The 11,402-nt window shown below is 46.2% G+C and overlaps 1 protein-coding gene across 1 annotated transcript in view; it reads left to right on the top strand.

The window, feature by feature from the left end:
- Positions 1-8,674: 8,674 nt before the first annotated feature.
- b4galt3 (UDP-Gal:betaGlcNAc beta 1,4- galactosyltransferase, polypeptide 3) overlaps positions 8,675-11,402 on the top strand; it is a gene marked incomplete at both ends in the record, with an annotated part of 7,638 nt that continues 4,910 nt past the window's right edge. The window contains 2 exons of the mRNA XM_080527480.1: positions 8,675-8,969; positions 9,417-9,652. Of these exons, the coding sequence (XP_080383606.1) occupies positions 8,675-8,969; positions 9,417-9,652 (531 nt within the window). The remainder of the gene's footprint in view (positions 8,970-9,416; positions 9,653-11,402) is intronic.

Here is an 11,402-nt window from a genome sequence, read left to right as displayed (position 1 = left end):
TAGCACCTATCACAGACCAGCGGTCACAAAGTGCTTTACATAGGCTATAAAAACAGAATTAAGAGCAAAAGTAATAGCAGGTTAAAAGAGATAGGCAATAATAGACAATAGACAATAACAAGTGTACAACAAATAATCTGTAAAAACAAAATAAAATGTTTTTTAAAATAGTTTGGGAGCCACGGTTTGGAATGCTCGATCACCTTTGGTTTTTAACACTACAACAGCCGTGCCTATTTTACCTACTAGTAGAGCCGCCTTGGGGGTCAAATAGACCCCCTTTTTACAATGTAAATCTGCTATTTACACACAGAGACCACTAGAGGGCGCTTCTTTTTTTAGCCTGCCTCCTACTCAGAAAAACTGCAAAACAGCTTTATACTATCTTATCCTGAAGTGATTTTGAAAATGTAAGGATACTGGGTGGTAGAACGCACATATCTAGGAAAAGTCATGAAAGGCGGGTCCTGAAATTTGATCAAGTGCAAAGATAGAATTTATTTTTTTACTCACAGGGCTCTTCTAGAGGTTAGTCTGGCACGGGGGACAACCAACAAACCCTGGTCAGAGGACCTGAGAGACATACTGGGGCTGTAAGGACGCCGTAGGTCACAGATGTAGGCAGGTGCCTGACCATGAAGGGCTCTGTAAGTGATGACTTGAAAAGCAGAGAGAGGTGGGAGGAGAAATAAAGGGGAACTGAAACAGCGGCGACGGTTTGATGATGAATAGCGTGACGTTGATAAGGGACGAGCAGAGCCACACCGATCGATAGATCACTAAACAGTCATGATAATAATAATAATAATAATAATAATAACTTGGATTTGTATAGCGCCTTTCATAAAACCCAAGGACGCTTTAGAATTCTAAAGGACATGGTCAGACAGACAACACAGAAAACAAACAAAGCAAAACAGAAACAGAGACTAGGGGCCAAAGGCCTTGGTGAACAGTGACTAGGGGCCAAAGGCCTTGGTGAACAGACGGGTTTTAAGGGCTGATTTGAAGGAGTCCTCTGGGGCCTGTTCCACTAAGCGAGATTAACTCTGATCCACGCGATTAACTCTGATCCAGGTTTAAATAAGCTTGCGGTCGGTTCCATCAATGTGGCTCAAATAATTTGCTGCTTGGTTGCTATGCAACCAATCCTTCTCAGTAATTCTGGTCCCGAGCAGACTTACAGGCTGGTTTAGGTAATGCGTGCGTCAGAAAATCTCTCACAGGCGGAAACTACATCCCGAACGACAGTTCCTCAAGTGTCTTTTAGGAAATATTAGTTCCCACTTTTTATGAGATAGATAGATAGATAGTTTGACTGTGTGATAGATAGATGGATTCTTAATAGGACTGGTTGTTAAAATCCCTAAATATTCAGCACAACAATTGAGTGGAGTTGGAGATGTCCTCTTGGGTGGAGTGGAATTTGGCAATGATCACCTGGTGCCACCAGTACGACACATCTTCAGTTGTGGTCCCCGACCTCATTGGGTGTTTCGGCCAGTTATCACAAGACACCCTCTGCCGAGGTTGGCCCACCACAGGCTGATCAGGCCTGGGTGTGTGTCGCACGGTGGCACCACGTGGTCATTTGGGAGCCCATGTTGGGTCCCTACGTTTCAGCCACAGCCAGTGACTGCTCCGTTCTGCTGCAGTGGACAGTTCTCTGATTGCCTTCCGTTGGGCCTGTCCTCTGATCCCTACTGCCCTCAGGAGCCTTGTGGTGGAGCTGGCTACAAAGCCTCTGCAGCCCACCTCCACTGGCCACACCTTCAAGTTCCAGCCCCGCCCCTCTGCTTCGACTGCTAAGTTGGCATACCGCAGCCTCTTCCGTTCGAATGCCTCATCGATGGCCTCCTCCCATGGGACCGTCAGTTCTACGATGAAGACACGCCGGCAGGACTTGGACCAGAGGACTAGGTCTGGGCGCAGGTTGGTCGCTGCAATTTCGTGTGGGAAGGTGAGCCTCTGGCTGAGGTCTACCCGCATTTCCCAATCCCGGGCTGCGTTCAGTGGGCCTGAGTCTGGAGGTGATGGCTTGGTCCGCTGTTTCTCCCCTTCCCGGATGAAGGTTGTTTTCCGTGGAAAGGTAGTCTGGGCATTTAGAGGCATGGCGTTGGTGGTTACCCTCTTGTGCTCAAGTTCGGCAGCCAAGCACTTTAGCAATTGGTTGTGGCGCCAGGTGTATCTTCCTTGAGTTAGACTGGTCTTGCAACCCACCAAGATGTGTTTGAGGGTTGCTGGGGCTGCACACTGGAGACAGGCTGGGTCCTCTCCATACCAGAGATGTAGGTTGGTAGGAGAGGGCAGGACATCATATGTGGCTCTGATGATGAAACTTAGCCTATTAGACTCCATGCTCCACAGCTCGTTCCACGTGATTTTCCTCCTCTCCACGCTCTCCCACTTCATCCAGCGGCCTTGCTGGGCTTGGGAGACTGCCTTGGCGCACCTGGCTGCTTCCTCCTGGTGGCGCACCTCCTCACCCACCATCTTCCGCCTTTCGGTTGGAGTAGCCTTTTGCCATGTGGGTGTTGTTGTTTCCAAGCCAAGGCCCCCTCTGCCATGTTGGACATGCCCCACTATATCCCGGTGTCTGAGGGCGGTCTTTGCCACCGCAACTGCTGCAGATGGCTTCCATTTCCTCCCCGTTGCTAGGATTGGAGCAGCACCTCTGACGAATGGATCCCGGGATTCTGTGAGAGTCATTTCCAGCCTTGATTTGGCACATTTGTACTCCTCCACCAGGCTTGAGATTGGTAGGGAGAGGGCTCCGTTGCCATACAGGCCTATGCTGCTAAGGCCTCTCTGCAGTCCAAGCCACTTCCTCACTTGTGCATTCACCAGTCTCTCCAGCCGGTTGGCATGGGATAGTGTGACCTCGTAGATGGAAATTGGCCACATGAGACGGGGCAGCAGTCCAAACTGAAAGCACCACAGTTTCAGCTTCCCAGGGAGAGCAGTGTTGTTGATCTGCTTGAGGCCACTGATTGTATCCTGCTTGAGTTGTTCCACCTGCTTCGAGTCTTTGAGTTCTGCGCTATACCAGCGGCCAAGGCTTTTGATGGGCTTCTCCAGAACTGTTGGTATTGGCTCGTTGTTGACGTGGAACCTCTCATTGGCGAGCTTGCCTTTGACAATGGAGATACTGCGGGACTTACTGGGTTTAATCTCCATTCGTGCCCATTTGATGTTTCCCTGGAGTTTATCCAGCAGGCGTTTGGTGCATGCGTTTGTTGTTGTTATTTTCGTCATGTCATCCATGTACGCCCTGATTGGTGGAAGACGCAGCCCGCTCTTCAACCGTTCCCCTCCAACAACCCATCGGGATGCTCGAATAATGAGCTCCATCGCCATGGTAAACGCCAGTGGAGAGATGGTCTAGCCCGCCATTATGCCTATCTCGAGGTGCTGCCAAGCAGTTGTACTGGCTTGTGCTGTAACACAGAACTGGAGGTCCTGGAAGTAGGCTTTGACCAGCCTTGTGATGCCCTCTGGGACTTGGAAGAAGTTGAACGCTGTCCACAAAATCTCATGAGGCACTGACCCGAAGGCATTGGCAAGATCTAAGAAAACCACATGCAGGTGATTGACTGTGTGATAGATAGATAATTTGATATTTTGAAAGTGTGATAGATCGATAGATAGATCGATAGATAAATAAAAAAGTGTAAAAATAATAATTTAAAAAATGTATTCTATTAACTTGCATTGCTGGTATCACAGTGGTGTGGCTGGTGCAGTGGTTGAGGTAGCCAACTAGAGTTCCAAAGGTTGTGTGTTCGAGACTTTTTTATTTTTTATTTTTATTTTTTTATTATTATTATTATTTTATTTTTTTACATTTAACCGAAGCCTTCATGCAAATCGATTTACAATAGATATATCTGTCTAAGTGAATCATCTATCCATCAGTAGTAATAAGAAAAAATTATCTCTGCCAAATCCAGGGTCCAGTTTGAAGAACATCATTTACTACTCAGAAAGGCTTCAAACACCATTGTAATCGTGTCAGTTCTTGTAAATTAGCCTGCACCATCATTTTATAGCCTACATACGTTTTTAGATGAGATTTTAGATTAGATTCAGACAACGAAATGCAGTAAAAAGTGTGTCAGAAGAGGGATTTGAACCACTGTCTTAAAATGACGAATAAATACTATGGCAGCAGTGGATACCACTATGCCATTATGACGGTTTGTAGCCTGCTGCTGATATCACCACAGTAGTAAATATTCATTTATTAAAATATGAACATTTTACAATAACTGGGGCTAGTATGACCTACGCATTTAATCGGTCAGCACTTTCTTGCCAAACCATTTCCCTCGCCTTGTTAATTGCGGCAGTATTGCACTATTTTACTATCTTATTTTTCCGTCTTCATAAAGATCAATAAGTCGGAATGCTGCGCAAAAGTAGGACCCCTGCAGAGTGGAGTATCTTCATTTCGACAGTTCGACACTTCGGGGCTCTTTATGTCTGCGTGCACGCGCCCATATCGAGGATTTCTAAGCCGGTGTTCTGTGAACACTGATGACACAAGCCTGATCCTCGTTCTAGGAATCACCTGAGGCTTGAATTCCAATCCCGAGTTGCCTGATCGCAGGATTTATTTTAATCGCCGATATACTAATCAACGTTAGTGGAACGGCCCCCTGGATGTGTATGAGAAGTCTTTCTGAGTGTGTTTGTGTTCATGTTGTGTGTGTGTGTGTGTGTGTGTGTGTGTGTGTGTGTGTGTGCGTGTGTGTGTGTGTGTGTGTGTGAGAGAGAGAGAGAGAGAGAGACAGAAATAGAGAGAGAGAGAGACAGAAAGAGAGAGAGAGATAGATAGATAGATAGATAGATAGATAGATAGATAGATACTGTAGATAGATAGATAGATAGATAGACGGGTCATTTTTTTTATACGGTGCCATTTGGACTTCATAACTTGTGAAAAATAAATTGTTGATTTATCTATATTTTAATGTTCTATTATATAAAGGACATGTCTAGCTTGCTGAAAAACATAGTGGTCGAGCTCAGGCACCTACATTTTATTTTATTTAGAATACCCTCTGTAGTTGAATAGGGCGAGTGTCTCCAGAACAGAGTGGACACATAACAGGGTGGACACTAACAGGGTGGACATTTTGAGTTAAAGTTAGCCTTTAGCCTGCCTGTGTTAGCATAATGCCTAGAATGACCATGAATACTTGATGAGGAATATGATTTGCACTAAATACTTTTTTTGAAATTATTCAATTTGATTGATCTCCTCAATATTTAGGCATAACAGGGTGGACACGTTATGGTCAACCACATTAAACTCACTGGATAAAAACATAAAAATCAGATGGTAAAAGAGGTAGAAAATCACACAGCTTACAACATTTGAAATCCCCTCCACTGATGTGATGTCACCTCATGAGAGTGATGTGATTGAGAAATATGGTTTTCTTTTAAAAGGGACATTGACACAGCATAACAGGGTGGACAGTGATCGCAGGGACAAGCAATATTGTAAGCAAACCCTTAATTTTTTTGTACAAAATTTAAAAAAAGGATAAAAACTATATTTGATTTCAATAGATATTGATCAGGAACATGAAATAATAATAACATATTTGGAAATATATATGTTTTTAATAGTTATTTTTTGGATTGAAGTTTAATGAACAACACTGGGGACATCCCAAATCCCATGCAAAATCCAATTTACATCTTTAACCAAAGCTTTTAAAATGTAGAAAACAACAACTTAGAAGCCCATATAATTGTATTCATAATAAATAACAATTGACTATACATGAAAAACCTTATGGAATTAGTATTTGTCCAAATTTAGACAAAATACAACATGATTTAGTACTGGGGACGGAAAAGGCACCGTATAAAAAAAATGACCCAGACAAAAAGAGAGAGACAGAAACAGAGACAGGGAGAGATAGATAGAGAGATAGATAGACAAAAAGAGAGACAGAAAGAGAGAGAGAGACAGAGAGATAGATAGATAGATAGATAGATAGACAAAAAGAGAGAGAGAGACAGGGGCAATAGAAATAGAGATGCATGCGTCAATCAATACAAGTGTCAACAAAGTAAACAGTATTCAAAGCCTGTTGTTCATCATCAGACCATTGGCTGCGTTCGTAAATTCGCTCTGAGAGCGCCAGAGCGCACACTGACGTCCAACGTCCTAAAAACGGAACCAAAGTCACTTTGATTGGACGCAAGAGGGCGTTATTTCACGAGTGCAGATCCGATTTTCCCAGAGCAAATTTCCGAACGCAGCCCAGATCTGTCAGAGAGGAGAGAGAGAGAGGCACCACACCAGCCATGATCCTTCTAAGTGACACGCTGACATCAGACAGCGATGCTCTGGCGTGACAAGAGGCAGAGCGACACTGTGTAAGAGGCTGTGGGAGTTAAGAGGAGAGGATCTCTGGATTAAGAGGAGCAGTCCCACACACGCACACAGACAGACAGACAGCATCCAGGGTGGGTTCTCCTTCCTCCCAGGCCCCGCCGGTCCTCCCTGCAGAGCCGGGGGCTGGAGTCGCGCTGTCGCAGGGACGTGAGGGTGAGTCGACGGGCGCGCTGGTGAGATGGTGCCTTAGAAATTAATAATAATAATCATAATAATTATTATTATTATAATAACGTTTGTTTGTGTAGCGCTTTTCCTGCACACGTACGTTGGACAGAAAGGACAAGTGCTTCCAAGATGGTTTCGAAAACCGGGTAGAAGTAACACGCTCCGTTTAAACATAGACTACTGAGCTATTCAAATGTTGATATTTTATTGTTATTATTATTGTGCGATTACTGTTATGCTATTGTTATTCACAATATTATGATTTGTATGATTGTTATGCATTATAACGCGGTGTTGTATATACATCATGAGTGTAAAGCTGCAACGTTTGCAGGAAGTGCCATACAAATAAAGATTATTATTATTATTATTATTATTATTGTTATTATTATTATTATTATTATATAGGCCTACATGAGTATACAGTCGTATAGTAGTAGATTATTCGGCATATCCCTGACATCGAGGACAGTTATTCTAGCAGATGTAGCTGCATGCAGGAACGTTTTGTTCTCTGAATAAATAACCACGTCGGTCAGTCTCTGTGTGTGTGTGTGTGTGTGTGTGTGTGTGTGTGTGTGTGTGTGTGTGTGTGTGTGTGTGTGTGTGTGTGTGTGTGTGTGTCAGTAGTCAGTCAGTCTGTGTGTGTGTGTGTGTGTGTGTGTGTGTCAGTACCAGTCAGTCTCTGTGTGTGTGTGTGTGTGTGTGTCAGTGGTCAGTCAGTCTCTGTGTGTGTGTGTGTGTGTGTGTGTGTGTGTGTGTCAGTAGTCAGCCAGTCTCTGTGTGTGTGTGTGTGTGTGTGTGTGTGTGTGTGTGTCAGTACCAGTCAGTCTCTGTGTGTGTGTGTGTGTGTGTGTGTGTGTGTGTGTGTGTGTGTGTGTCAGTACCAGTCAGTCTCTGTGTGTGTGTGTGTGTGTGTGTGTGTCAGTACCAGTCAGTCTCTGTGTGTGTGTGTGTGTGTGTGTGTGTGTGTGTGTCAGTACCAGTCAGTCTCTGTGTGTGTGTGTGTGTGTGTGTGTGTGTCAGTACCAGTCAGTCTCTGTGTGTGTGTGTGTGTGTGTGTGTGTGTGTCAGTAGTCAGCCAGTCTCTGTGTGTGTGTGTGTGTGTGTGTGTGTGTGTGTGTGTCAGTACCAGTCAGTCTCTGTGTGTGTGTGTGTGTGTGTGTGTGTGTGTGTGTGTGTGTCAGTACCAGTCAGTCTCTGTGTGTGTGTGTGTGTGTGTGTGTGTGTGTGTGTGTGTCAGTAGTCAGTCAGTCTCTGGGTGTGTGTGTGTGTGTCAGTAGTCAGTCAGTCTCTGTGTGTGTATGAATGTGTGTGTGAATGTGTGTGTGAATGGGTGAATGAGAGGCCGTTGTAAAGCGCTTTGGAATAAGGAGCTGTATAAGTCAGTCTGTTTACCATTTGAACGCAGAATGAGGGGAGGACAGTGTCTGTTGTGTCTGTTGTTTTGAAGGCAGGATGATGAGAGAGGGTCTGTTGTGTTGAAGATGACAGGACAGGGTCTGTTATGTCTGCAGGATGATGGAGAGAGGAGGACAAACTGAGAGACAGACTGACAGACAACCGTCTCTGCTGGAGGAGGACAGCGTCTGATGTCAACCAGCCTGGATCTACACACAACTCAGGTAGACACACACACACACACACACACCCTTATGTTGTATAAGATGATGATGATGATGATGATGTTGTTGTTGTATATGATGATGATGATGATGATGTTGTTCTTCCTCAGTGATGGCCGTGTCTACAGAGCTACACTGCTTCTACTTCCCCTTCATAGACATGGCCTCCCCCCCCTCCCCCTGACTCCCCCATACCTCCCCTTCTCCCTCTGAGCCTCCCCCATACCTCCCTCTGTCTCCCCCATACCTTCCCCATACCTCTCCCTCACCACCCTTCCTTCCCTCCACCTGTCCCGCCTCTCTCTCTCCCTCCCTCTCTCTCCCTCCCTCTCTTTCTCCCTCTCTCCCACTCTCTCTCTCTCCCCCACCTCTCTCTCTCCCTCTCTCTCTCCCTTCCTCTCCCCCACCTCTCTCTCTCTCTCTCTCTCTCTCTCCCTCCCCCCCCCCCCCCCCCCCTTCTCCCATCATGGCGTGTTGTGGGCGTTCCCTGGACTCCCCCTGTACCCTGGCCCTGCTGGTTGGGTTTCAGTTCGGCTTCGTCCTCTACTTCTCCCTGGGGGGCTTCCGGGGGCTGGTGTCGGTGCTGGTCCACTCCGCAGAGCCCGAGTTCGACTACTCCCGCCCCCACGACGTCTACACCAACCTCAGCCAGCTGGTGGGGGCGCTGCCCCCCCAGCCCCCCCCGGCCGCCCACACGGGCACGGGACCCCCCGGGACCGAGGCTCCGCTCAGGGACTGCCTGGTGCCCTCGCCTCTGCTGGGTGGGTGTGGGGGGAGGGAGGGGGGTGGGGAGGGGGGGGGGGGGGGGGGTGGGTGGGGAGGGGGGGGGTGTGTGTGCGCACATGTGTGTAAAGGAGAGAGAGATTGTATGTGTGTGTGTGTGAGGAAGGGAGAGAGAGAGAGAGAGAGAGAGAGAGAGAGAGAGAGATAGAGAGAGAGTGTGTGTGTGTCAGGGAAGGAGAGAGAAATAGACTGTGTGTGTGTGTGTGTGTGTGTGTGAGAGAGAGAGAGAAAGAGAGAGCGAGAGAGAGAGAGTGTGTGTGTGTGTGTGTGAGTGTGAGGGAGGGAGAAATAGATAGAGAGAGTGTGTTTGTGTGCACGTGTGTTTAAGGGAGAGATAAAGAGAGTGTGTCTATGTGCATGCGTGCGTGTATGCATACGTGTGTAAGGTATGTTCTCATCTCTGTCTCCCTCCCTGCCTCCTCCAGTGGGTCCGGTGTCGGTGCGTCTGTCCTCTCCTCTCTCCCTGGAGGAGATCCGTCAGAGGAACCCTCTGGTCCAGCCGGGGGGCCGGTACCGCCCGCCCAACTGTGAGGCCCGGCAGCACACCGCCATCGTGATTCCGTACCGCAACCGCCAGACCCACCTGCGCTCCCTGCTCTACCACCTCCACCCCTTCCTGCAACGACAGCAGCTGCACTACAGCATCTATATAGTCCACCAGGTCTGTCTGTGTGTGTGTGTGTGTGTGTGTGTGTGTGTGTGTGTGTGTGTGTCTGTCTGTTAGGGCAAATGTAGTCCGGCCGGTGCGTTCAGACTGAAAATAAATTGGTTCGGAGCCTGAAAAGTTGTGTCGCAGCTGGAAAAAATGGTGGTTCTCAGCGTGAACCAGTCCTCAGTGGGTGTGTCACATTCTAGGCTGTGAAGACCAGCAAGAAGGAAGGAGACAAAATGTAATCTAATCTAAATCTAATCATTAGTGATGACTGATTATGATCATAATCAGTAGCCTACAGGGTTCGAGTTATGTGGGAGCCAATGGGAGCTGAGCTGTGTGTGAGTGTGTGTGTGGTGTGTGGTGTGTGTGTGTGTGTGTGTGTGTGAGAGTCTCAGAAAAAGTTGCGTGCTACTTAGGGCCCACTCTGGCCATCTTGCATTAGAGCCCAGTGCAGACTCCTTACGCCACTGGTTGTTGTGTTGTGACCTTAACGCCACGTTTAACCCCGCTACCCTTTGACCCCCTCTTTACAATGCTATGGTGCTATTTACACACAACGACCACTAGTTGGCTGCTTGTAAATTAGCCAGCTTCCTACACAGAAATACTGTAAAATATCTAGGGATGTCCCGATCCGATATTGATATCGCATATCGCCGCGATATTGGTCCTGAATGCTGGATCGCAGATCGCACCAGAAAAAAAATAGGCTGCGATCTGGGGCTCGCGATCCGCGTGTCACTCACGTGATGACAACAGTAGTAGTCAGTGGTCACGGGCATGAGAGTTGGCTAGTAGCTACCTGTGTGTAATGAGTCTGACAATGTCATGATGCTAGCTGGTGAAATCATAAACCATTTGCTTATGTAATTTTTCGGTTGTTTACATAGTCTGAAACTACAGATGGTAAGCTTTTCAAATGATGTGTCATACATTGAAATCGCAAAAAAATTCAAGACTACACGAGTATTTGAATGTTTGTTTGTATCAATGTTTTGCTCAAGAATGGTGACTTCTAAAAACGCTGCTAACAGCTAGCGGCTAACGTTTCGTTCTAAAACAAAAGTATGTTTACAAGCCAGGTATCACTTACCGGTAGCCTCTGGCAACAGTGAATCCAACCGACAGATTATAAGTATTTAGTGATCGTTAAACTGTTGTATATTATATCGAGTGGTACTTTTAAAAAAGTTGCCTGTTATGAAAAAAACGAAAAGCAGATATTGTTGACACCCCTTTGATTCTGCGACTGGTTTCTGGTCTCACCAGCAGCGTCACTAGGCTACACTTTTAAAAAGGGTGCTATAATTGATTTGCCATTTGTAAGAGAAGATAAATAGAATAAAAACATGAAGGCACTAAAACTAGAAATCAGACAGTAACTCTACAATGCTGAATGCTGCAGTTTAAATTGTTTTAACTTTAAACCAGTTGGTCACTGGGTACTGCAGAGTACTGTTTTTGTTGCTTGAATAAAGGCTGGCAGTCTTTAATAGCCAACTGTTGTTGTGGACTATACTGGGGAAGTATTTGTTATTATTCAGGAGTAAAACAATAAATACAAATATCGGATTGATATCGGTATCGCAGATACCTGAAGCCCAGGTATCGGTATCGGTAGTGAAAAAATGGGATTGGGACATCCCTAAAAATATCTTCATACTAGCTTATCCTGATGTGATTTAGAAAATGTAAGGATGCTGGGTGGTAGAACGCACATATCTAGGAAACGTCATGAAAGGAGGGTCCTGAAATG

Source organism: Nansenia antarctica, assembly GCF_963989245.1.
Source record: "Nansenia antarctica genome assembly, chromosome: 3".
In the NCBI taxonomy this organism is placed as follows: Eukaryota; Metazoa; Chordata; class Actinopteri; order Argentiniformes; family Microstomatidae; genus Nansenia; species Nansenia antarctica.
This window is presented reverse-complemented; position numbering and strand designations above follow the sequence as displayed.